Below are 27929 nucleotides of genomic sequence, written 5' to 3'. Positions count from 1 at the left end.
TTATTATTTTTACGCCGATTTGATTCTCAATTTATCTTAAATTCCTATCTCATGCATGCGTTTAACTTGTATTGAGTTATAGCCAAATGTGCCGTGGTTTATGAAAAGATACCTAATTATGAAAATGGAGTTAACAGTGTGATTTTTTGCTCAATAAAATAAGGAATAAAATCTTTAAAAAATTATAGCGAAAATAACTGCACAATTAATCATTCTTCATTTCTGGAGAATTTTATAACTTCTATGAAAGTATACAAAAATATGAAAAGCAATTCAGTAAGTGTAATAATTTTTAACGATGACTAAACTTTAATAAAAAAAGCTTTTTTAAAATTGTTCACAAACTGATAGGTTTACATTTTTGCAAGCTGATTTTTAATATTCACTTATATACCTATGTAAAGTTGCTTAAAAGTGAATCTGCGCAAGAACTAGATGACAGGATTGGGTACCTTTTTACAAGCTACGTCTTAAATTTTCATTTTGTTCTGACAATACAGTGCAAGAAAAGACCTAACTTTTCAAATAAATATATTATGATCACTACTATCTCATATTTACAAAACTGACTTATATTTTACAGCAAACATCATCCAAACTGCACAGGTTCTTTCAGGGTATGGAAATACACGGACTCGAAGGGCCAGTTTTACTTGATCACCTCGGCAACATATAATATCATTACAAGTTGATGCTCTTGTAAAAAAAAAAAAAAGATAAAAATAAACTAAAACCCTTATTAGTGTCCAAAGAGCTTATATATTTATTTTTTGTTGCAAATGAGCGTACAAAATATAGTTTAATTATGTAAAAAAAAACAGTTAAGAGTTAGATATGTAATATTCATTTGAAAATATTCACCGATACAAAAATAGCATATTTCAGAATTGAAACTGCGATAATAGAAAAACTTGATCTCCTTAAACTTTGAGGATTTTCACAAACTAATTTAGCATGACGATATTTTTATGACATAAGCTTACTTCAAGCAAGTAGAAAAAGCTCTTCTCGTGTTCGTATGAATAAATTGGATAGGGAAACCTTTGAAAGTGTGTCCGTCTGGTACGTTTCTTCTAATAGCATGCTGGAAATCATCATTACTTATGGTGACACCATTAGACTGCTCAAACTCATAAGCTGCAAGAGCAGGGGAAAGAAGATAACTGAGCTCATCGTCCCATTGTGTTGTTAGGCCAAGGTCCTATTAAACAGAGCATGTCAAAGCTAAATCATAATACACACGTAGCAACCATTAAAAAAAAAACATAAAAATATTACATTTCTGTGTTGAAAAACAAAAGCCCTCAACTCGTTTTCCATTTCGTTGCTTTTAAAAACAGCATCTACCGAAGAAGGAATCAAATGTACTAACGGAGCAACGTCAGGCTGAAAGTTTTTTTTTAAAAAAAAAATTCTAACAACAATAATTAAATTCTAATTAACTAGTAAATTTAACTTAATATTAACTTTAACTTTTTATCAACTTCAAGAAAATACAACAGGTTTAAAGTATAAATTTAAGAGAACCTACCATAAGGCCGCGACCACAAACGGATTTAATGGCGTCTACACTCATTGACTTCCAATGTGCTTGATTAAGAATATCAAATGAACAAGTATTTATTGCATCAGTAGCCTAATTAAACACAGTTATACCAACAGTTATACCATAATTAAATGGCAAATAAGTCTTATACTTGTATTAGAACATGAACATCAAATGATATTCCTTCCACTCAATTTTTCAGAGGTTGAAGATGCCTAGAAATCTTAAGAAAAATAATCGCTAAAAAAAAAGTTACTTTTAATTCCAATTACTACTAATTAAGATGATAAAAAGAAATTATTTCTTTATACAAGTAATGGAGTATTTTTAACATGATTACTTTATTACTTGATTGAAAATGATAAACAATTGACGACCTAAGTTTAAACGAATGATTGATTATTGCAGACTAATTCATTGCAGACTAAATGTATTCTTAGAAACTTGACTCTAAATGAATGAACCAGAATTTTGACACTTTCATGAGATTGCAAAAACTTATAGCAAACTTTATATATAAAACAACACACCAAAAAATTTTAAAATCTTTTACATAAACAGTTTAAAATTTACAAATATACATTCTATTACCTGAGAATTAGCATAAAAGGACTCATGATTAAACAAACAGCCAATTGTTATAAAGGGATGTTCTGGTTTTACAGGAAGTACATTGGGTGGCTCATTTGGATCAATAGATTTATGCAAATACCTGATAGCACAATATATAAATATTAGCAGAATTTTTTTTTAACTCAACAGAAAATGAAATTATTCAATTGAAAGAAAATAAAAATAAAGATAAAAAAATTAGAATATTAAATTAAATACCTCTGAGCTGTTAAGCTATCCCAAAACAAAATGGTGCCATCTGTTGCAATGGTAACAACCCACGAATAAGGAGAGTTATTTTTTTTTGTCCCAATGCATATAAAGGCATTTAATCCGAAACCGAGCAGAAGCGAACACAACAGCACTGAATGATCTTCTACATCCTTATTAAAAAATTGAACTAAAAATAATTTGCAACAAATCTTGAATTTTCATGAATATTGAAGAGCAATCAACTGTTCTTACTCCTTTTCCCCGTGAAAGAAAGCAGTGCCTTGTTGTCCACATTTCATGAGACCCTCCACTCATTGAAGGATAATTTTGATAAGCAAGCAGTGAGACAAATCTAACAGAGGAACAGAAACATCATTTATCTTATTATTACAAAATTAAACATTAAGAAAATAATTTTAATTATTTTAATCATTGAAAATAAATCTAATTATTCTAATCAGTCTAATTATTGAATAAAATTTTTTTTCATTTCTGATTCAATAATTAAAGCAGTTATTTCTAATTGATAGTTAAGAAAAACAACCTTGCAGCTTGTCTAGGAGTATCAAGTAATCGACCAGATCTTAGTGGTTTGACATAAGAACACACTAGGCGATGAACTGAGTTTTCATCTTGAGCAAATATTTTGACTAGCCTATTAGAATGAGATGATCTTATTTGAAGATATTCGCGCCACCATTGTTTGGAATAACACAAAAACAAACGCTCTCTCTCAGCTAAACGACTTCTTTCTAAATTCATCTGTGTGGTCATGACATCTGTTGATATAATCTATTAAATAATGAATTATAATTATTTCATATTATACACTGACCTCCAAAACTAACGGAACTCTAAATGAAAATGTATTTCCAGAAATAAAAAACATTTAAAACAACTTAAAATTATTTTTAATACTATTTGCTAATAAATGTGAAACATTCTTGTTTTTTTCTCACTTGAATGACTCTCTTTTAACTGTTTTTTTGAATAGAAAACAGTATTAAAAAAGTAACATTTCAAAACTAAGGGAACTTTTATCTTCATTTCATTATATTGTATAACAACACTGCAAATTATTCATAAACTGTTTATTATTAAAAAAAACTTTACAGTATTGGAACCGTGAAACATGGGGGTGGGAAAAGCTTGATGGTTTGGGGATGCTTTTCAGGATTATCTGGATTGGAACCACTCTATCTCATAAACAAATATATGTACAAATATCAATTCTGGATAATAAAATGATATCTTTGGTAGATGAAAACATGTCCTATGGTGGGCATTCCAACAGGATAATAATCTCAAACACACATCAAAACTTATCAAGTCATGGTTTGATACAAGCAAATTCACTCTAATGCGCAATCCCTGACCTTATTTATCGGAACAACTTGATGATTAAGTATATTGGCATAGTAGATTTAGAAATGAAGAATTATATCAGAAACTTAGAACTACCTGGTCACAAATAAAATAAGTTCAAATTGACAAATTTATCCGGTCTGTGTCTCATAAGTTATTAAGAACAATGGATGCCATCAACTACTGAGTAGATATGCTTTTGATGATATACTTTTAACAGTTCCTTTAGTTTTGAAGTTGAAGTAAATACAGTGGCTTTCAAAAATCACTTACACTATTTCATGGTTTTTTTTAAAGAAAAAAAAAAAGCGATATTTTTTAAAATATTTTTTAAAAAATTTGGAATATATTGTATAACCAAAATAAGAAAAAAATAAACGAATAAAAAAATTATAATTTGGTACCAAAATCAATCAGAAAAGAGAACTAGGTCAAAAAAATATAATATGTGTCAAAAAATAAAATAAAATAAGCTCAGGCTTTAATTTTTAACTTTAATTCAGTATCTTGCAAGACCACCACGTGCTTTTACGCAGGGTTAAATAAGTTTCAGATGCATACATAATTCCTTTGGGATTTTGTCCCAAATTTTCTCCAGTACAACTTTCAATTGTGCAAAGCTTTCCACATTCTCTCTTGATTTCTTGTTCATCCAAGACCAAATGATTTTGATTGGTTTCAGATCTGGAGATTGTGCTGGCCATGGTACAAGAGTAATATGTTGGTTTTGAAACCACTCTTTTATCAAGTTGGCAATATGTGCCATTGCGCCATCCTGTTGAAAAATCCAATTTTTACATCTTCCAAAAAATGACCTAACAGCAGGTAAAAGCTTATTTTCCAAAGCCTCTTTGGAATTATACTGGTTAACTTTCCCTATAAAAATATTTTGAAATCCTACACCCTGATGAGAAATACATCCCCATATACCTATTGAGCCACCACTGTCTTGTACTCTTGGTACACAAAATCTTTCCTTAAATTTGTTTGAAGCTAATCTTTTAACAATAAATCTTGATTTACACTTAACCACCTCAAAATTTGATTTATCACTAAAAATGACCTTAGACCAGTCTTCTACTGATTAGTGAAGTCTTTCATCACATCACTTATATCTTTTAATCCTATCTGTCACCCTTAAAAGCAGTTTTCTGGCAGCAACAACAATCAATACTTTTTTTATTAAGACATTTAACTGTGCTGTATTTAACACTAACATAACCAGCCTTATTGCTAAACTCAGCTGATAGTTCTTAATAGCTAATTTTGGGATCTTTCCTTACCCTTCAATGCAAAATGCTTTGATCACTAGAATTAGGCTTTGATGGCCTACCAAATCTTGGTGAATCTTTTACATCATTTCAAAGTTTGTAGTTGTTCAATGTTATTTGAACACAGCATTGTAAAACACCATACAGTCTTGCTATTTCTCATCGATTTTTTTGTGTTATCTTTGGATAGAGATGTTTGGATTTGGATAAACTATTTGCCATTTGACTTCTTGTGATAGTGATTTTCTGTCCGTTTTTCTGCTTCTGGTGCACAAAGAAATTACCAACTGAAATATCTCTTAAAAAAACTGGTTAGAAATGGATTTTTTTTCAAATTCATTTGTAACTTATATTGGTCAGAGCAAGTACAAATTTTCAAGATTCTTGTATAATTAGTTTGAGTTTAAATTAACACACCTTATATTTTTGACATTTTTTTAAAAATAGTTTTTTGACCTAAATCTCTTTTTTGATTGATTTTGGCACCAAAGTAATACTTTTTTTTTAAACTTTGGTTACACAATGTATTCCAAATAAAAATGTAAAAAAATTCTCTCTTCATATTTTTTTAAATTTTTTTAAAAATCATCATTTAATTTAAGTAATTGCTAAAAAAACTAAATTACCTTATATGTTTGAAAGCCACTGTAATATTTTTTCTTTTTGTAGATTTTTTTTTTTGTTATATTGCTGTGTAAATATATATCTATTTTACTTAGAACAGATACTTATGATTTACTTTATCTAAATCAATTTTTTTTGGTGTTGAAATCAAAATAGTCAGCAGTGCATTATCTTTTTACAAATTTCAATAAGTGTTTCCATAGTTTTTGTGGATAATACATTTAAACAAAAGTATGATTCTTGTGCTGAGTGCTTTTTCTAGTTTTCATCTTCAGAAGTTTACTTTAAATCCAGCTGTTTCTCATTGGAAAATAGGAAATATACCATTGGAATAGGAAAACCTGAAATACCACTGATTGAAATTTGTTGGGAGTTAGGTAAAGTTTAACTCAAAAACAAAAATGAAAAAATCACTTACATACTTGTTGCAATCTTGGAATTAAGTCCATTCTGATATCCAAAACTCCAACAGGTATCTTAGACTCTGTTGCTACACCATTCATCTCGATGGAGTTTCTTACACGCCCAGATGATGAGCACAAGATTCCTCTCCATTCCATATGATATGAACTAATTAAATGTACTTCTCCAGTTGGATCATGTTTAACAAGAACCAAATGTATTTTATCAGTATTTAAAAGTAAAGATGGTGCTTCTTGCATTTTATCATAAGATGATGTGTTTTTTTTAAGTTCCATCAAAAAACCTGAAATTTTTTATAAATTTAAAAATGCTAAAAAAAAGCTATAACTTATATTAAGTTAAAAATTTTTCATAACAATTAGTAAAATTGAGAAAAATATATTTAAAATTTTGCTCCATTTAGATAATAATGGTTTTAAACATTTGAAACATTTTCCCAATCTTTGAGAAGAGAGAGAGAGAGAGAAAAAAAAAATTAATGTATTTTATGCAATCTAAAAATACATGCAAATGTTAGTAACCCTAAGGCATCTACAAAATACTAAAGAATACAATGAAAGCCAAATAATGAATAAACATGTTTTAAAACTTTTTTTAAAAGATATACCTTCTTCAAATGCTGGCTCACATGCACATGACACTGCTTTTGAACTATATCTTTGCCCATTAAAGTGAACATGAATAGTAAAAGTACTGGCTATGTTTCCAGGAATATCTTCAGGGTCCTGCAAATGTTCAAGGAATGCTTTACCACCAAGCAATTGAAAATATAAATAACGCTTCTCAGGGTCAACAGGAACTAAAATCAGATTGTTAAAGAGATTGTGTTGTTAAGCTAATGGTTTCACAGAAAATATCTTATATATATTTTTTTAATTTTAACTTTATATCTGACTTAAAAGTAAACAAAAATAACAGCTTTACATTTATTGTGTTCATCAGGAAGCCATGCTCTATCTGATTCTTTTTTCCCTTCATTGGAATTAAACTTCAGTGTTTTCATGATATCATCAACAATGCCATGTTTTTTTAAAATTTGTATCATACTTTTATCTTGGTCAGTACCATCGACATTATTTTGACGCAGAGACTCTGAAAGTACATTTCTCATTTGACCATGAATATCGAGCTGATTCAAATGACTTTGTATGACTTGTTTTAACTCAGCAACTTTCTCTGGTGGCAAACTCATAATCAATGTATTAATAAACTGTAAAAAGAAGTTATCTTTACTGTAATACATGGATTAAACAACTAGATGATTTCTTTTCAAGTCTCCAGAGTTTTATTAACTAAAAGGGTTGTTTAGTCAAACTATATCATGACTTAATACACAACCCCACTATCTTTATTTATGCCCCTTTTCTGAAACTAGAAAATAAAGGCTCACATATTTGATTTATGCATTAAACTAATTACAAATGCAAAAAAGCTATCAATAAAAACCCAGATCTTTCTCAGCAGACAAATGAATTTTTTGAAATAAATAAATAATCAAAATATTTTATAGTCTATCTTTTCCTAATATATTTTAATCTTAAAGTTTTTTATATCTAATAGCAAAATATTTTTAGAGAATAATGATTGTAATAGCAAAGAATAGTGATAAAAACCCTTATATATATATATATATATATATATATATATATATATATATATATATATATATATATATATATATATATATATATATATATATATATATATATATATATATATATATATATATAGTGAAATAATCAACAATATTCATAATAATAAAGCAACTACTAAATGTAGACTACTTTTACAAAAAATACAGAACCATTATGTCTCAAACTGAAAACACTGTTTGCTGATCTTTTAGTCCACCATCTTAGTAAGTAAATGTTAAATCAAAACAACTTAACATTTTGACATTTCTCATCCAATTCTTAAACCGAATGAAATAGTTGTTAGGTAAACATTTAATTTCAACAATAAAAACTCTTTAGAAAAAATTGTTAGAGCTAGAACAGTGATTGCTGCATGCATAGCTAGTTATATTGATTTAAATAAACTAATATGGGGTGATGAGTACTGCTGACCACTATCCACTGGCTGGCCTTTATCCACTGGCTGACCTCTATGCACTGTCTGATATGTTTGACACTAACTTTTAAAGTTCAAATTTTTAATGAAGTGAAATTAAACAAAAGACAGATGTGTAAGCATGGCGGGCTTTCCATTTATTTGATTTCTTAGAACCATCAATCAAAATCTCACCTTGTCCTAAACATCCAAAAACTTGAACACCTGGAAACATCTTGTCGACAAGATCACATTCAATTTTTGCCTCTTCTTGTCTACCCACACAAGAAAATATTAGCATTAAAAAATCTTTCCAGCTTGACTTTTTGTTTGCTACCTTCATCTTCATTTCAAGAAAATTTTGATTCATAAGATTTTGATTTTCAGGGCACTGAATCATGTAACAGTATTTTAAATTTGCTCCTGATAAAACAACACCATGAACTTTGCTGCTTTGCCCTCCAAGACAATAGCTGCCTACCATCAAGAAGCTTGATTTGACGCAATCCTAAATCAAGAATTTAAAAAACTTTAAATTCTTTAATATATTAGTTAAACAAAATAATATAATTAAATCAACTAAACTTTCCTAATTAAATCAACTAAACTTCTTAGGATTGTATTGGTGTTCTTAAGTCAAATAAATTTTTGGTTTTAGTTAAATGCAACAAGTGAATTCTCTTTATGTATCTCTCGATATATATTTAAGTATATACTTTAGCATGTTCAAATGGCATGTAGAGTTTTGAGAATTTTACAGTATTACTGTACAGTAATACATCTTTTGTAAATTAAAAAACTCTTGATGCTATTTACTTTTTTCAATTAAACTATAGAGTTTAATGTATCTAGGTTATGGTGTTTTTCTTGTGATTAATTGGTTATTTGGGTCAGTTTTGATGAAGTTTTTAATACTTTCGTATTAAAGTAATCAAAAACTAGTTTCTTTTTTATCACATACCACAATTCTTATGTAAAGAATAGTCTTTTATATCCTATATGATAGCTGTAAAATTTCTTTATCATAGTCAGGCACTTTTGGAATATATAGAAGCTTTTCAATCTTTTTGCTAGATACAAAAATTTCAGTATCATCAGTGTTAATGTCTTCATTTTTTGACAGAAGATTTCATCAAAATATACAATAATGGATAACTTAGAAAAAAGTGCACCTGTAATGCCTTCTGCAAAAGAGAAACCAGTCTTCTTACAAGTCTCAAACAATTAAACTGCACACAGTCAAACTATTTACATTCATATCTACTGCTATCAACTATAAACATTACTTGACATATATATTTTTTCTGTTCAAGCTAACTGTAAATAACCAATCATTAAAAAAAAAACATTGTCTATTCATTTGCACTAGCATTTTGTGGAGCAGATGATGGAGAATCTGAGGACATTGTAATCGCTACAATGCAGCAGCAGTATTAACTAATTTCTACTTTGTTCTGATCATCTATCAGATTTGTTGAGTTTCTCAATTCCAATTTGGAGTACAAATACCAGAGTATTAACTTATGATTTTGAACAAATAGTTGTCTTAAATAAATCATTTGTTGATTAGAACAAATCAAACTTGCAACTGCATAGAAGAGACAAGATTTAAATTATGCCAAACTTAAATTAAGTAGCTCACAAACAGCAATTTTTCCCAATAATTTAACTTGGCATGTTGCATCTCTTCTACCCATAAACAAATTCTTGACGGTTAATATTAACAATATGCTTATAAAAAAAAAAAATTTGTTACAGTATTACTGTATAATAAACACACTATCTTTCTATTTGGGGGGTTGAAACCTTAAGGCTACAACAATCCCTATTTCTACATATTAGCGCCTGAGTACATATGATTAAGCACCATTGGTTTATTTTGTAAACAAATGCCACATCTGTAACCTGTGTGTAACTCAGAAAATTCAAAGCAAACTCACCAATTCTGAACATTCTAATCTGCTACAGCCTGCACAATTAACTTTTATATATCACAAAAATCTTATACTTAAAAGCTACAAAAACAAAAAGAAACCTTTTTAATACTTTTTGCAACTACATTTAAGTTTTTTGAACTTGAGTAGTGAGGAAACAACATGACCAAAGCACCAGGTAAAGAACTCTGATCAAGATTAAAACAGGTACTAAAATTCAGTTGCTGTTTTTCTAATTTCTCCCAAACATCAGCAGTGATAGTGATTGGAGATACTTGAAATTCTGCAGATGTCTTTAAAAAAAGTAAACTAGCTCTGAAGCAAGGGTGATTATTCACATAAGGTAATGTTGGATTAAGCTTAGATTTACCAATTACACAATCAACTTTATTAGTAAGAAGAGTACAATTTTTTGGTATAGTTTTGGTAATTTTAAGAGCATGGAATGGCTCACAGAATGTGAAAGCAAGAATCCAGCTTGGGAAGACTTGTAAATCTTGATTTATGTAAAGCTTGAGACTAAATTATAAATTGCAGTTTTTGAGAAATTTAATACTTAAAAAAACATAAAACAAGAAAAACAAAAAACAAGATTAATAGTTAAAGTAAAAACAAAACAAAAAAAAAAAAAACAAAAAGAAAAAACAAAAACAAACAAAACAAAAAGAAAAAAAAAAACAAAAAGAAAACAAAAGAAAAAAAAAAAAAAAAGAAAAAAAGAAATATAGGGAAATAAAACCAAGTGATACATTGTATAAGTGTATATTAATATGCAAACATATAGCCATACACTGATACATATATTAACTAACCTGTTACAAAAACTGGGGTAGCTATTTTTTTTGCATTCTAAGTGTTGCATGAAAATTTCCCAGTTTTTTCTTCTTTTAAATTCTCTTTGAGAAGTTTTATTCCATACCTTGCAAACTTGAGAGCATAATGATAATGTTTTTGCACCAAAGTACAAAAAGAGTTCATCCAGAAATGAATAAACAGTTGTAAGAACAAAATTAGCTCTTGAGAATAATTTTTTATTACAATCCATATGCTTTTTTATTACAATCCATATGAATGTTTAAATCTATTTGCATACAATTAAGATTACAAAATATACAATAACAATTAATAAAAACTTACATGAATCTCTCTAGTAAGGCTAGGTCTATTGTTGTATGCAAGCGCTAGCTTAGATTCCAACTCAACAAAAATGAAGTGCTTTTGCTATACAATTTCAGTTACTTATCATTATTCAAACACGTTAAAAATGTGTTCAAAAGCACAAAGATTTTTTCCAAATTTAAAAGCTACTGATTTAACTTTTATTCCTTGTAAGAAACGTGCAATAAAAGCTTTTTACTTGTCTATAGCCTCTCATACGAGCATTAAATCATTACTGTCGTGTGACCTAACAAATTCCAATGCTGTAAGATGTACCGTAGATTTCCCTACTTCCGAACAGTCCCTTATTCCGAACAGCTTTTGTTCACTTATTGTTACATCTTTTAATTTTGAGGGATTTTTAAAAGGAAAACTGATTAATAAATTGGAAGACTAGGGTAATGAGAATATGAAAAATATTTTCAAAATATATATTGCTACCATTAAATTTTTTAATTGCAAGCAAAACACTTTTTAAAACCCTGAAAAACCAACAATATAAAACCTACTTAAAAAAAAAAAAGGTATTTTAAATTGCGTATTATTCGATTTAGAAATTTATGGTGATTAATTGTCTGAAAAAAAAAGTCAAAAATTAGCAACACTTCGTAAGATATCTCAAAAACAGTACTTTTCTGCATAATTAAAATGTTTCCCAAATTCCGAACAGATTTTGGAATGCACTTTTTTTGCAAAAGTTAGCGTTTTTACGTGCAATTAATTTAACAATAGTATTTTAACGACATTAACTTAGAAACCAACAAACGCTTTTAACCTTTTTATTGAATTTCTAAACGTCTTGTTTATCTTAACGTTTGTTAACAAGAAAAAAGCTTTCTATTTGATTATTGTGGAAGCATTCGCTAAGGCTGCAACCGACCTGATACTAATAACTGAGATTTCTTCTGGTTAACTGACAGAAACACGCAGTGACTGTGAAGGTTTTTTTTTTAAGTGATTACAAAAAAATAATGGAAGACAGGATCTGATAAACAGATAATGCACACTCTGCACCAACATAACATTATACCCTTACATTAAAATAAAAGTAATTTTAAATATTAAAAATCTTTTTACCTTACTCTAAGCTAAATTATTTACTTTTTTAAATTGAATGCCATTTTTTGGGATTTGATATGTACGTTCGGAATTAGGAACACGTGTTCCTAATTCCGAACGAAAACTTTACTTTTTAAATTTAAAATTTAACAATATTTTTATAATAAATATACTTGTTGCTAAATATGGTTCGACTCAGTTTAGGTTCCAGTTAATTTATTTAAAGAAATTAATATTAAATTCAAAAAGCAAGCGGAGTTATTCAACTTTAAGTACGATTTTGTTCGGAATTAGGGAAATCTACGGTAACAAATGATAAATTTTGTATATTGTAAAATAGACATTTTGGGAAAATAATTTATTTTAACTAGACAACTATTTACTATTTAAAAATAATAAATCACAAGTAACTATTTATTTACAATATACCAAAGTTATCAGTTGCTGTATTAGAACTTTCTTATAGCAAGGCCCTCACCTAGGCTGAGTGGTTATCACGCATTTTGAGGCCTCTTGTATATAACACATTTATATGTTATGTAATTTTCTTTAAGTAAAATTGAGTTTTTATAAGACGGGTTCTTATCTTGTGCTTTCTCTATTCTCTGACAATACTCCTTCCAGATTGTGCACTGAAAGATGATTGATTTGCATAACTTTTTTGACAATAAAGCACGGTACCCAGTACTTAGATTATTCTCTTTACTCCAGCTTAACCAGTCTCCTGTACATGTCTCACAAATAGAAGAGTTATGGGGAGTAATCGTAAAGGAAATGCACTGTTAGCTGGATCTCCTGGAACGGTGTTGTGAATTTTGAAGCAAGTTATTCTAAAAAACAGGTCCATTTAGGTAGTATTGTTCGTGTCCATTTTTCCAATGTCTAGTTCTACCAAAGAATTCAAATTGGTTAATTTTTTCTTTTTCTATAAACTCTACTCGTATTTCACTTTTGTTACCAGTATCATGGCTAGCAGTTGAATGCATTTCAGTTACTGCTGGAAAATAAATACTATTATTTACACTTGGACCGTTAGGTTGTGTCACTAAAGCTTCCTGGGACTGAGGGGAGTGAGATTGTTGAGCGAATGAAGCAAATGGTCCTCTTTTTATTGACAGCTTCATCTGTTAATGTCCCCTTTTTCCACTTACTTGCGCCACATTATTAAAGTGCTCTCTTCATGAGTTAATTAATCAATTAAAACATAAAACAAATGGAAACTGTAAATAACAAATTGATATTATCTTTATCATTTATAAATAAAATAATACCACACTACACCAACTGATCTCTTATTTTATCTGGAAGACTATGCTCTATTAAGGTAAATTCTTATCCTTTAATAGGCAACTTACTATGCACAAAGATAAGAAATACAGGAAAAGAAAGAAGATGCTCCTATCTGATAAATAAAATTGTAAAACAGCGTCAAAATAATTATTTCCTATCAGATTAAATTTAAGGGTAATAATTAAACAAATTAATATTAAATTTTTGAACATTAGTCATGATAGTAATAAATAACAAATACGAATTTTTTCCGGTTATTAAGACAAAGGATATTCATTTTCACCATAAATAACATGTAAAGAGTTAAATGATAAATAGCTTATTTTTACATAAGTAAGAATAATTATAATAATTATAATAATAGCATTAGAATAGTTCTAAATCATAGTACTACTACATAAGTAAGGATTTATAATAATATGTCTAAAACATTTATGCGTTAAGGATTCAGAGGCTCCTATGTATCATAAAGCCAATACCAAATGACCTCAGTCACCCCCTCCCCCTCCCCCCTCCCCCCTTCTCTGATATTGCCTACGCACAGCATAGGGACTTTGTGAAATGTTTCTTTATCGCTGCAAGCAATTATTTGGAAAAGTTGTAACTTTTTCAATTAACAATAATGAATGGATTATTTTAGAATCACGTTTACTAAGCGAAGCCACAATTTAACTAGTTTTTCAATGAAATTATGGCCTTTGAACAAATAAATATCAATCATATTTAGACCATTAAAGTATAATCTAAACCAATAAGAATCAAACTTGCAATTCTTGTCTAAAAATCATCTTAGCTTTGTATTTTTCTAAAACATCTACTATGGCACCATTGACTAGAATAAAATCTACTATGGCACCATAGACTAGAATAAAATCTAATGCAAAAAATGAGTCTTTGTATTGGTACAAAGAAAAAAACTCTCAACTAATGAAACTCTCAAAAAAAAGGGATGCATTAAAATATGGAATTTTTTGAAAAAAAGTTATCTAGAAAAAGAAAAGGCCAAAGACATAACCAGCTTTTCTAAGTCAGTGATGCAGTGGAGATGGTCAATTTTAAATTACTTAAGTTATTACTGACAATAAGAGTTGCAATAAAATAGTGGCTTTGTGAAATGAGGCTGCAGCAGTTGCATGTCCAAGGAAATAAGGAATTAGAAAAAAGTTAAGTTTTGGGACAAATTTTGATTAACTTTTTGATATTCAAGTTTGCGTACGTGCAATTATAAAATGCGATGATTTAAATTGTTCCTATGATTATCCAAAAAAGTTCATTGCAACTACAAATAACCGAAAGAATTTAAAAACTTAAATTTGAATTAAAAGTAAGCTTCAAATTGATTATATTGAAACCAGAAAACAAAGCCAAAGAAATGAAAGAACTTAAAAAAAAAAAAAAACACTGAGTCAGAAAAAAGTTAAATTAGAGCCTGATGAACTCTTGGACTATCAAGAAGCAAATGATTTGAGTAATGAAGGAAAAATAAAAAATAAAAAGGCAACTGATATTTCTAATGTAGAATTAATTTTAAAGTTAGCGGAGCCAATTACATTTACTTATAAAAGGATAAACTCAAATAGGAATCATTGAAAGATATGTAGTCAGGAGTAGTGTAGGTTAGAATTTCATAATTAAGTTATTATATACTACCTATTGGGTTGAAACAGCCAAAACAAAGCTTATTGATGATTGGTCACTTAAGATGATAAAAACTTACAACACAAAAAAAGTTTATGACTCAGGTCAATGAGGATTTTGATTATATAACAAAGCTTAGAGAAATTGAATGTATTAACTTGAATAGGAGAATCCTTAGCATTGCGATTTGCAAGACTTTGCTAGCAAAAGGGTTCTTAAAAATTGTTTCTACGGGTCCGTCGGTTAATTTCTTAATAAAAATTCATTGAAAACACGATTCCAGGTTTCAGCGAGCTAACATGAGACTAAAACGTGCTCAAGCTCATTTTAGCAATACAATCTCTAATCTTCACTGTTCATTTGCTAGAATGAACACCAAAGGTTATCTTATAAATTCTTATTCCATTGAAATCTTTGAATCCAGGAATCGTTGACAGATTTTCGAATAAACAAACCCTCATCATTTCCTAAAGTAATATTCAGAAATGGTTATATTTGAAATTTTGAAATCTCAGCAGAAAATATTTATAAAGTGTGTTAAGCTATAGCAATCCGAAGTCATATTTGTGCATACCCATCCACTGGTTTTGCCCAAATCTGTAAACAGCTAAATAGCTCTCATCAAGATTTTTACAACCATTTAAATTGATCTTATCAGATATATTTTTTACAAACTCGTCATTAGTGATCACCAACCACTTCTTATAGGCATTATGGTACATCAAATAAGATTTTTGGTTTCTGTGTACTGCATACAATACTCTAGTAGAAAAGTGGTGGCCAAGAACAGAACCTACTCGCATGTCCATATCTAAAGTTAACAAAAGAAGATTTACAGAAAAAAATACAGTTGCAACAATTTGCATCTATCATTAAGGCAGTGGTTTATTAACTGAGATTTAGTTTCTCAGGGTTCAAAATGATTATTGCTGATTAGACCTGGGTGGGGTGGGGGGACGGGAGGAAGGGATGGGAGGGGAAGGAAAGGGGGGGAGGGAATAAGGGTTGGTTTTTTAAGACTAATAATTTTTATAATCAGGGCAGTTGATCAGTGGCTTAGGAAATCACCCTTTCTAACTGATGAATTTTTTGCTCTATGTTTTGGATTGTAAACAAAAAAACAAAAAAAAAAAATTTATTTTATTAAAAATTTATTTATATTATTGAAAAACAAAAAAGGAAAAAAAAGCGCAGAAAATGAACGGCTTTTTGCGACTAAAATGCAACTAAATACTTTTTCTTAATGTAAACATGTATACAGATATTTCTAAAATAAATAGAGAAAAGATTACCTGACCATAACTTGCCATCAGAATAGGAATAGTAGCAGGCCGTTTTCGTGCTAAAAAATGTCAGTGTGATTAACAGTCAATATTTCACAGCAATTTTTACTTTATAAGTATAATAGATTTTTTTGTAACTTGCTCTTTAAGACTGACATTAAGTTCTAATTCATGTATTTGGAACGACTTTATTTTCTTTAAGTTTGATTTTTGGATAAAGGTTATAATACCTACTAACATATTGATTCATGCAAACATAAATGCTAGATTCAATGTCATCCCAATATAAACCTCGGGGATAGCTTTCTAAAAGTTAAATCGTTCACAATAATAATCAAAGAAGGTATTAAAACGATCGAGTATTACTCAGCTTCCATAATTTGCAATAAAAAAGCATTATCATTTTTTTTTATGCAATTTAAAAAAATGCTAACCTGGTAATGCTGTAAAATCTTTTATTAACTTAGTTTTAGTAACATTCCGACAGGCTATCTTAGTCCTGAAAGTTTCGTACTGATTCCATTTTTTTCCTTTTAGATTCTGAAAAGATACTTTTAAAGGAATTTCAAGAAAAAATTGGTTTTCAATTGGACAAGCGCTTGTTACAATTGTAATATTGATGCTATGATTAAATCCGTTATTAGGAGAGGTTCCTGAAAACTACAAAAAAAGAAGTTCTTTTAAAAATACCAAAATTTATGAAGGTAAAAAATAAAAATAGATAAATAATTTTTATTACAATTTCTTTACAAGAATGCATTAATATATCTTGATTAAAAAAATATAACTATTGGTTTTTAAATAAAAAATAAAAGAAAATGAATATTGCATAGAATTGCCTTACTGTAAACATCGAACCGAAGTGTACAAGCCCATCTAAGATACTAAAAGAATGTATTGTTGCAAACAGGGGCAGGGAGTACTCCAATGTCAGGTTAAATGCAGTTAATCCTATTTGTTGCTTAGAAGCGATCAAGCTTGTCAAACTTAACATGTTACTAAAGTAAATTTCCCATTGTACATAAAAGATGCATTTTTATACTGTGATAACCTGTAATAAATGGAAAAATTAACTAAATGAACAATTTTATTTACCTGCCTATAACCAATCCCTTGATAGTTACTAAGATAAGAGGTTTTTCATCTTCGCTTTCATCTTAAAAAACACCAAGAGTAAAGGTTTATTATAAAAAATGATATAACAATATAGATTTTGTCACTTGAGAATTATAAAGTTCTAACTGACTTTTTTCTTTCGAGAAAATCTACTTTAAGGGTTTGTCTGCTTTTATCGTGAAAACTATATGGGCATTTCTTGCCGAATATTTCCAAAACATTTTTTTCCTGTTGTGATGTAACGTATAATCATAAACGACTTTGATAGAATATTAAAAAAATAAAATAATTAAAAGTTAATCAGTTAAAACCGTCAAGTACGCAATCATCACTACGATAGTTTTTACTTAAAACCGTTATTACAAAATATTGACTACATTTGTCTACAATGCACTCAACGCATCTCTTCTATGTGTGCTTCATTGTTAATTCCTAATTCCCTATTTCCCGTTTTATCTTTCACAAGCGTCACATCTGCATTTTTTTGATTGATGAAAACTTAATTTAAAGGAGTTAAATACGAATCTAAAATCTAAAGCTTTCACCGTCGCATTAACGTCTTTCAAACACTTTTGAATGTAAAGAAAAACATTTTTTAAAGCTTAAGTTAGAAACTATGTACTGTCAAAGTACTGGGTTAGCAACCGACTACAGTTTTCCATTTTCTTCATTTGCAAGAACAAAAAAAAATTTTTTAAAATGCATCTTTAAGCTCATGAGCTGTTTTGTAACATCTAGTGAAACTTGAAATAAAAACGATTGAATATTTGTCTATTTCTACTAATGTTTGCATGATATTATCAGGACTAGCTTCCTTGATGTTGCTGTTAGTGAGTAGCCAGAATCATACAAGACTGCATATGAATTGGTCAATTAGTTGCCATGTATAAACAACTTTGTCTAGCGTGGGGTTGCACTGATGCCGAAATTCAATGCAAGCATCACGAAGAATGAAAGTGGACAAGAAGTTTGTTTCAATGTGGGTATGTAGTTCGGCTTATTGTCTACAAGCTTCTGGATTACTGTGAACAATTAGCTAAAGAAATTGTGCTGGTTGCAGATCAATTAGAAACTTGTTGTAAAAACTTTCTACAGTTAGAACTTGGTGAATAATTTGGCCAAAATTGAGGTTTCTTTTCAATTGTTTTTAGAATGTGAGATTTAGTTTATCGCATTTTTTCCGAAATGTTGGTTAGATTTATAGACTCACGCGACAATGCGACGATAAATTCAAAAACGATAACTAAATTTTTATTCATGACAGCTGAACATTTAAAAAGTAAAATCAACACCCATTTTTCAACAAGTTATGTCGAGAAATTACCAATAAGGAAAGGTGTTTGGAGATAATGCGATTGTTACTGAGTGCAAAAAAAATTTTTATTCAACAAAAAATTCTTACCCACAAAAACGTTTTTCATAACTATATTTCGAATATAACCTGGTTGAACAAGGTACCATGGATCACCAATGAATACTTTAACATCTTTGAACTCCCTTGCATCATTGTTTTGCATAGTGTGGATAATGACTTCGTTTACACATATTGTAAAAACGCTAGCTCCATCAACCTGAAGTTGTGCAATCTTAATTTTCGTCCACTCCATTAATTTCATTATTATTGATGAATAATATGTCTCGCTGGGGTTTCCGTTTATTGCTGAAAAAAACTGCAGTTGTGAATTGGGATGAACCCATACTCCTGGTGTTCGATCACCATAAGTTTCTGAATTACCTCCAATAGTAAGGTGAATTATATTACTCCACTGAAATCTATATGATGTAGGTTTAACCTCAAAAGCCAACTCGTATTCTTTAGGAAGTGTATTAAAAACTTTTTGTAATTGATTTTGCTTTAACTCGACTTCGTCAATCATACTGAACGAATCTAGTTAAAAATACAAACTGAAAATATTTTACAATTTTAAAACTTTTGAACAGCTATGCGTTTACTTAGTTGAGATTAAAGCGCGAAATTAGTAAAAAGTGACGCTAGTTATTTAATGGTTGTTTTTTCAGACCATCTACTAAAAGTGAAGTCGAGATAATTATTACTTCTGTATAAACAAAATAAAAGTTACCAAATTTTTTCTCGTTTCTGATACTCGAGCATACTTACCGACCTGTTTATAATGTCTATAGATTGCATTAAAATAATTAAGATCCAGATAACTACGCCGGCAGATAGAAAAGGGAGACATTCCCACAAAAAGTAAAATCTTGCAAAACTGGCTGACATTTTGACGAGGGTATTAGGTAGGTCTAATTAAACAATAGCATGAATTCACTAAAGTTTATCCTAATCGTTGTTTTTAATTTTTCTTCCTCAATTTTCCATAACTTACTTATTTTTCATCATATTTGAAAAATTCAAAAACCTAAACTACTTAAAATGAAATATTACACCGCATTTAATACAAGCCTACTTCATTATTTGTAATCAAAACTTTCTAAATTTACATAAAAGCATTATTTTTTAGAATACCCCATAAATTTCTATAAAGCTTTTTTAAAAGAAAGGCATAAGCAATATTTGAATTAATTTAAAACTTTTTTGTATGTTTCATGTGATACAAGTTTAATGCTGTAAAAATATAAAATTCAGTTGTTATTTGAGGTTCTTTTCTGTCAAATGAAGTAAAACTTTTAAGCTTAAATTTTCTTGCTGATTCTTAAAGATTAGATTTCAGTGAATATATACTATTATTTCATTTGGTCTACCCTATTACCGCACGAAAGGGTTTTCTCAGGTCAGACAGTTTTGCAAGATTTTACTTTTTTTAGATTGCAGAACAAAATGATTCGCGCGTTGAATAGAGCATAAAGAAACAGTACAAGAAAAACCATAGATATTATACAATTTATACTTATGCGGGTAAAAATTGTGCATCAAATTTTGCAAAACAATACATTGTTTTTTAACAGCAATTTATGATAAAAATTCAATTTGTTTTTGTGTGACGATTGCAAAATCATAGGGTCAAAGCCACAACCCACAAGGTTGTTATTGTGTGTATACCAACACTGACACTTCAAAATGATAAAAGCTTTAAAGAATTAGTTTTTAATAAAATCAAATGCCCCCAATTAAAGAAAACCACGAGCAGAAAGAAAATCAACACAACTGCAAAAAAATAAACTGAGGAGACATATTTTTAAATCTGATGTTACTCAACAAAAAGGCTTCATGAATTAAAGAAAAATGTTGAAATGAAGGATATCGAGTTAATCCATATAGACAGCCATCAGGTTAATTGCATTATGTAATAACTAATGTTTTTAATTTGAACTGAAAACATAAAAAAATGTAACCTTGCCTAAAAATAAACCTTTGATTGTTTCTAAATATAGAAACAATATCTGAAAAAATATTAAATTACATATTTTATTGAGATTTGAAGACAAATTTGGATCCTAAAGCATGACTTTTAATATGCGCCAATTTTAGCCTCTTCGTCAATCGGTTTAGCAAAGTTGAGGCTAAACTGGCGCACAAAATTTGCAATAATTTTTAAAAATGGGTAGTTTTTAGTTCAAAACATTTACAGAGTATGATTAACAAGACATATGACAACCTAAAATATTTAAACTGAGTTTTGTATTATTTTTTAATCGTTTGTAAGACAAAACTTCCACCTGCATCGACCATTCATAACAGTTTAATATTTTAAGTGTAAATCAAGACTTATGATGGTAATAGTAAAAAAAAAACAAGAAAAAAGTGGTTAATTACTTTCAATTGCGTTAGTTATGGTAAAGTTTCGAATGTATCCCGGTTGCGCAGGCCACCAAGGATCTCCAAAATAAACTTTAACACTTGTAAACTCCATTGCTCTTTTGTTTTCCAATTCATAAACTTTAGCTTTATCTACTTGCACTGTAAAACTATATATTCCATTATTGAGAAGTTGAGAAATCTTAACATATGTCCAAACCATTAATGCAATTTTAGTTGTTGTTGAAAAAAAGTTATTAGCCACGCCATTTATTGCTGAAGAAATGTGAAGAGTTTCTTCATTAGTGACCCAAACCCCAGGCGTTCTATCCCCGTAATTCGCACTATCTCCATTTAATGATAAATGTATGACATTTGCGTACCCAGTTAAAAACGTCGTTGGTTTTAATTCGAATGATAGCTCATATTCTTTAGGAAGTTTGCTTAGAATTGCAACAAATTGATTCTTTTTTAACTCTATCTCTTCCTTTAATATAAACAATTCTAAAAAAAGAAAAAAACTTCCATATAAAAAAACAATTCTAAAAAAAAAAAAGAATGAAAGGAAAAAAAAAACTATTAACTTAAAAAAATTATTAACTATTTTATCATCTGGGAGAGAGCATGTGCTATCACATTTAAGGTTGGTTATGAAGGCGAAGTTGTAGTTTCCAATGTCATTTTGAAAATCCAGTACAAAAAATGTTACTTACGGTATGCACTTTTAACCAATAAAAATATCAAAAATAAATGTTCCACCTGAATTAAAAAAATTAGGTGAGAAATTGCAAAAAGCAAATTAAAAATGATAGCGATAAAAGTTAACAAAGTTGCTATATATTGCAAATCAAAAAGTTTTTAATATTTCATCATTTGACTCTAAAAATCAAAACAGCACTGTATAAATATATATTTAAGATTTGGAGTGAGTTGTAGCAGGGTTCAACAGGATCTGACTTTTTATATGTACTTGAAGACTAAATTTTTTATATTGCAAACGTAATTAGTTTTTATTGTCTGCATCTGTGTTTTTTAATTTACTTATTTGGTTTATTGAATTTATAAATATACGTTTGATGTTATTGTTATAGTATTGATGCTATTGTTGCTGTTATTACTGCTGTTTTTGTTAAGAAACTAAGATATCACTTGTTAGTACCATATCCTAAACTACTTTCTTTTTCATTTTAAAAGGAATCCAGGTCCTTAAACTGAAAATTCAAAATAATTGTAATTACAAAAAATGAGTATTTTTTAACTAAAATATACTACGGTTATTTTTTTATTATCAAATCAAAAAATCATTTAAATAACATACATTTTTAAAGCATTATTTTACTCAATATAACTCTAAAAATAAAATATTGTTATCTACCCTCACCTCCCTTTAGTTATCCAACCGGTCATCAATAGTCCAGGACTTCCTGTCTCTGAGCCATCACAGGCTATTGAAGACATTTTACTTAACCATTCTAATGAAATTAAATCTCATGAAGACTAGATGACGATGAATTCAAATGTTTTAAAAAAATAGTATTTTACAACAATGAGTTAAAAGAGATGCTGCCTCTAAAACTTTTTTAATCAAATTTATTTTAAAAAAAAAAAGTTTTTTAAGTTACACATTACTTATGGTTATCTATGCGTATGATCACATTTACTCATGACCATCTCTGCTTATGATCACCTTTACTTATGACCAATCTAGAAATAAGGCTAACAGTGTGTTTAAGTAGAAAATGGAGCAAAAACTAATTAAGAATTATACTCGCTTATCATGGCCTACTTTATACACTGCCAGATATGTTGCACAAATAGGCCGAAAATTAGAAGGCCAGTTTTTCAGTATTTTAAGTGTCTGTTTTTAAATGTAAAATAGTTTTAACAGTAACACTTAACATTTCCTAAGTTTCTTTAAGTTTAAGGTTTATTAAGTATCCTTTATTTAAAATTTTTTAGGTTAACTCATCTGTGTTTTGAAATATTAAATTAGTAGTTAAATTATCAAATATTAGATTAGTAAAACTATATTTCACAGTTCATTTCAAATATACAATTTTTAACATTTAAAATATAACAGATGCATTAATAAGATTGCATTTGGAGTAGAGATATTAATTATATTGAAAGTATAAAAAAATTTGTAGTTAAAACAATTTATTTGTGTAAACAATATATATATATAGTAGGTCAATATATTCTGTATTTATATCAATGACATCACTTTTTAGAAATAAAGTTCATAACTCATGTTTCAATTTTTTAAGTAATTTTCTGCATATATATCCAGCAATAAAAATAGCAACCTCTCTACTGTCTTCATCTAACTCACATTCCTGAATTTCATTGTTAAAAAGTTCTGAAATTGAATTCAAATTCACATCTGAATAAAATGGTTTTAAATCCAGTTTTCAAAAGTCAAAGTTTTTTTTTAATAACGATCTCATTTACAAAATTCGAAGACTAAGGTAAAGTCTACCACTATGGTATTCACAAGATTGCTGCAGATACATTTCATCAAAAAGAATAACAGAATAATTGCTTATTTTGTCCTCATTTAATAATAACTTTAATGATTTTGTTGGATCAATTCCACCTGGTACTAACTTCTTTAATAATGGCTTGTGAGTTTACAATTGTTGATAATTCTACACCAATGAATAAGTGGAAGTGGACAACTTTTATAATGTAGTTTTACATGCTAATTGTTATCAACACTTATTGATTCAATAAAAGGAGTTGAGTCTACAAAAAGCAAACGATTATATAAAACAAAACTTTCATATCTTTAGAAACTAAATCCATTTGGAGAATTAAATTCATGAAGCATATCAATATTTTTTATTTTATCCATTTCTTGAAATGAATGAATTTTAACTAGGATAGTAGAATCTTGCTTAGTTGGTGGTTTACAAAAGTTAGAAACTTAGGCATGTTTCTTCAGAATAAATGGATGGAACAGGTTTTAACTCATGTTTTCAAGTAAATCGTTTTCCATATTTTAAATGATTTGCTTCAAAATGATCCACGCATTTAACTGTTGCTTGGTTTCCAATCTTTTCTGTTTACAAAATTAATCCATTTTTCTTCTAAATTAGTATCTTTGGGGAAACTAAAAACAGCTTTACTTGCAAAAAGATAACTAGATTCACTTTTTTTTTAATTTATAACCAATTCGACAATTAACTACTGCGCATTTATTTACTATAGTTCTCATAACTAATTTGTCAACTTGATCAACGCGACGTGTCTGGCGAAAAAAAAGGCTGAAAACTGACATTAATTTTTCGGCCTATTTATGCAAAAAAAAACCGGCCGTGTATAAAGTAGGCACCTATTTTTTTTACAGCACTTTTCAATATGATTTTTTGCACTCGGTAAAAAAAAAAATGGCGAGAAATATCATTCTTGCCAAATAAAATTTATTTTGAAAAAAGAATTAACAATCTTAGTTCATGTTTTTTAATAATTTATTTCTGTAAAACGCCGATATTTATAGAAACCGCTGAATATGATATGACTTAAAAAATTTCGCGATGGTGTAAATATTTATATTTATGTTATTGTTGCGGTATGGGCTTTTACAAACATTTAGAAAGTAAGAGGATAATTTTTACTTAAACAGCGTAAAATAATCTTATTATTTTACTTTCAAAACCTCTTATTCAATTATTAAGATGAGATTTCAGTTGTTCTCATTATTTTATTGCTAGCATGAGCCATGTTACCATGGGTGGTGTGAATAAAAAATGAGCAATTGGTTTTGCTATGTGATTTTGGAGCAATTGCTCTTTTGGAACAATTACATTACGTAAATTGGAGTAATTGCTCCGAAAACACATAGCAAAAGCTATTGCTCATTTCTATTCACACTACCTCATATCTGCGAATTGCGAGGGAGATAAACTAATTTAAGATCAAAATAGTTCATATTTCTCATGTTTTTTAATTAGTGACAAACTTGCCTTTTTTAATATTTTTTATGCATAACTTATAAAAGTTAAATAGTACGATACGTGTCTTAGTACCGGAACGGTCATCCACGACCCTCTAAACTATATTTTTTGAACAAGTATTTCTATTTGCATACATTATTTATTCAGAATTTGCTATTTTTTTTATCATTCACTGTATTGATGTAGAATAACAAAAAGATAATTATTGAATTCAACATAGTTTTTTTTGTAGTTTTTAATTTGCATTGCTATCGCGCATTTAATCTCTCACAAATTGAGAAAAACTCTGATGGAAGAATGATAATAAAAAAAAAGCGCTTGCGATTCACTCACAACTATGCCGTATAAAATTTCTAAATGTAACTATGATGGCATGGCCCACAAAGAAATGAAGTTTTCATGCATTTCATGTTTTCGAGTTTTTTTTTTTATATTTATTCGAATACCTTTCTAATAGTGTACTTCAAACAAGGTAGACTAACTCATTGTATTTTAAAGAAAACAATTTAAAAGCTTACATAAAATTACTGAGCTTAAACTACGAATAATGAGAAAATATGAATAAACTCAATGTTATATGGATATGTGGGTGTGCGCATGGGTGGTGTGTGTGTGCGCATGCGGGGTGAGTGTGTGTCTGTGTCTGTGGTGTTGTGTTTGTGTGAGTGTGTGTTTGTATGTACCTAAATAACCTAAAATTTCATAGTGTGTTCTGTTTGTTAAATTATCATGGATGGTAATAATAATGAAAAAATAAATAAATAGTTAAAAAAACGAAAAACAAACAAACTCAATGAATAAAAAATTAAAAAAACTTAACACTTTCCAATAAATTTGCTAGGAAAATTTTTTTTTTCAAATTTAGTGAACAAGGCATGGAAGTTACCAATAAAAAAATCGGTATTTCAGAATCTCATCTGTAGCATCATTTATATTCAGATGTACATTTATGGTTAATAAATTTTCATTTTAGGCGCCAATGATTTAAGTTATACTTGGATTTTTACTTGGACATTGCATCTTTTACTTCTTACATTTTTGCTTTAACTTCAAAATTTTTTATATTCTCGTGAATCTTATGATTTGTGGTAGTTATACCCCATATCAAAGAAAATACTATACATTAAATTAACCATTACATCTGCTAATAATAAAAACTCTTTAAAAAGTTTTTAGCAACCACATACAATCATTCTAAGTGTTAGGTTTTATGCCTCTATGAAGAATTGGAACAGGTTATTGAAAAACAACGAACACAAGTAATTCTGGATCAAAATAAAGCACCTTCTTGGCTAAGTTTAGTTGTCTTTTCAATATTGGTTCATGAATTTCTTTCGCTCCAAAAGAAAGATCTTAATTCTATTAACATCAACGTACATGAGTTAAGATCATTCTTTGATCTTAACTCTATTAAATCAGAGAAAAGATAGAAAAGCAACAACGGATGATCAATACAATACTTTGAAGTTAAAGCAAAAAATGTAAGAAGTAAGGATGTAATAAAAGTATAAATATATGCTCTTACCATTAATTACAACTTTGTGAACTTTATTTTCCATTACAGAGTTTTTATAAATTTGTGTTTTAGTAACTTTTTTTCAAAGTTTTTTCATTTTAAAAAAATCACAAGTTAGTTGTCATGGTAACCTAGTTCTATTTGTTGAAGGAGAGTTCGTTTATTTATTTAGTTTATTGTATTTTGTTCAACAGTTGCCGAATGGAAATCAACTTAAAAAAAAAAAAGCCAAAAAACGTCTGACTTTTTTTTTGAAGTGAATTACGTTAGAATATATTTTCGAACAAACTTCAAGTTCAAACTCATTTCATTTATACACAAAATCAACGATTTTGCTTTTCGAAATTATTTTCTCGTGCCACGTGCATTTCAAACAAATCAAAAATACCAAACTGAATAGTCCAATAGTATTTTAATGAATCACTTCAACACCTTTAACAATATTTTACCAAATCGCTTGAATACCCTTTATCTACCACATCTACATAGATATTGTAGACTTTCATTTTGGTGATTTGACATTTTCCTTATGGTGAGTGTTTGCCATCATAAAAACATCAACATTCTAAATTTACAAACATCTCCACAACAACAGCCAATGTTAATTTAGACTTAATATCTATTTTTTTAGTATCAATAGCTTGTAAATTATAAATGAAAACACCTGTATTGTAGACTTTCCAATTTTACAAATGGTTTGACAATTAATTTTTAATTCCTGCTGCTTCCTTTTACAGATGCCTCTCTCCCTACCTTACGCTAAGGAAAACATTTTTATACCATAGATCTAAGCATTCCTTCATATCTCATGTAAAGATTGTTCTTTAAACTGGGTCGGAATAGGCCCTCTAGAATGTCTTCCGAATGCAGTTTTTGTCAAATACTTTGATTTACTTTAAGAGATATGTGCATTTTTCTTGTTATCAGTTGTTGGTATATATAACCAAAAGGCGGTTCTAGCTCATTGACATAATTATAGACATAAGCGCGGTTCTAGCTCATTTCCATATTAAAGGTTTCTGGCTCATGAACACTTTTCTATACTTAATGATGCAAACGTTGATGCGATGAGTTAACTTTTCTTCAAAAAAAAATATGTTATCTTGAGGGATGAGACACCCCTAAAGATCTTATCGAAAAATTTCATGTTACCTAAACTTA

At 28.8% G+C, this 27929-nt stretch overlaps 3 protein-coding genes across 11 annotated transcripts; all 3 read right to left on the bottom strand.

Annotated features, from left to right (window-relative positions):
- Positions 1-518: 518 nt before the first annotated feature.
- LOC145193074 (centrosomal protein of 76 kDa-like) lies at positions 519-8425 on the bottom strand. 5 transcript variants are annotated; one of them, XR_016447533.1, is made up of 12 exons: positions 8299-8425; positions 6979-7264; positions 6662-6853; positions 6054-6337; positions 2916-3163; positions 2624-2723; positions 2378-2541; positions 2138-2258; positions 1532-1769; positions 1279-1386; positions 984-1201; positions 519-696 (listed from the first exon to the last, which is right to left on the bottom strand). XR_016447533.1 is itself a non-coding variant. In XM_090072582.1 (12 exons), exons 2-12 carry the CDS (start codon positions 7244-7246, stop codon positions 558-560), a joined length of 1947 nt encoding a protein of 648 aa, XP_089928708.1. In that variant the 5' UTR covers positions 7247-7264; positions 8299-8425; the 3' UTR covers positions 519-557. The 5 variants fall into 5 exon arrangements, 3 of the variants coding, with proteins under 3 accessions (XP_089928708.1, XP_089928709.1, XP_089928711.1); XR_016447532.1 differs by having other exon boundaries at positions 1279-1343; positions 1532-1636; XM_090072582.1 differs by having other exon boundaries at positions 1532-1636.
- LOC149878608 (uncharacterized) lies at positions 8108-11457 on the bottom strand. 2 transcript variants are annotated; one of them, XM_090072601.1, is made up of 3 exons: positions 10850-11457; positions 10139-10556; positions 8108-8611 (listed from the first exon to the last, which is right to left on the bottom strand). In XM_090072601.1, exons 1-3 carry the CDS (start codon positions 11080-11082, stop codon positions 8207-8209), a joined length of 1056 nt encoding a protein of 351 aa, XP_089928727.1. In that variant the 5' UTR covers positions 11083-11457; the 3' UTR covers positions 8108-8206. The 2 variants fall into 2 exon arrangements, with proteins under 2 accessions (XP_089928727.1, XP_089928728.1); XM_090072602.1 differs by having other exon boundaries at positions 8361-8611; positions 10150-10556; positions 10850-11115.
- A 3769-nt stretch (positions 11458-15226) lies between these two features.
- On the bottom strand, positions 15227-26889 carry LOC149878607 (uncharacterized). Of its 4 annotated transcripts, none has more exons than XR_016447603.1 (11): positions 26778-26889; positions 22010-22055; positions 21315-21800; positions 18984-19469; positions 17561-17621; positions 17310-17463; positions 16900-17125; positions 16700-16771; positions 16475-16524; positions 15757-15993; positions 15227-15649 (listed from the first exon to the last, which is right to left on the bottom strand). XR_016447603.1 is itself a non-coding variant. In XM_090072897.1 (11 exons), exons 1-11 carry the CDS (start codon positions 26778-26780, stop codon positions 15570-15572), a joined length of 1905 nt encoding a protein of 634 aa, XP_089929023.1. In that variant the 5' UTR covers positions 26781-26889; the 3' UTR covers positions 15227-15569. The 4 variants fall into 4 exon arrangements, 3 of the variants coding, with proteins under 3 accessions (XP_089929023.1, XP_089929024.1, XP_089929025.1); XM_090072897.1 differs by having other exon boundaries at positions 16696-16771; XM_090072898.1 differs by lacking the exon at positions 22010-22055 and having other exon boundaries at positions 16696-16771; positions 26778-26868.
- Between the last annotated feature and the right edge of the window lie 1040 nt (positions 26890-27929).

The sequence above is a fragment of the Hydra viridissima genome, unplaced genomic scaffold, assembly GCF_058129835.1.
Source record: "Hydra viridissima isolate aposymbiotic clone 2 unplaced genomic scaffold, HvirCarnegie_v1 scaffold_15, whole genome shotgun sequence".
In the NCBI taxonomy this organism is placed as follows: domain Eukaryota; kingdom Metazoa; phylum Cnidaria; class Hydrozoa; order Anthoathecata; family Hydridae; genus Hydra; species Hydra viridissima.
This window is presented reverse-complemented; position numbering and strand designations above follow the sequence as displayed.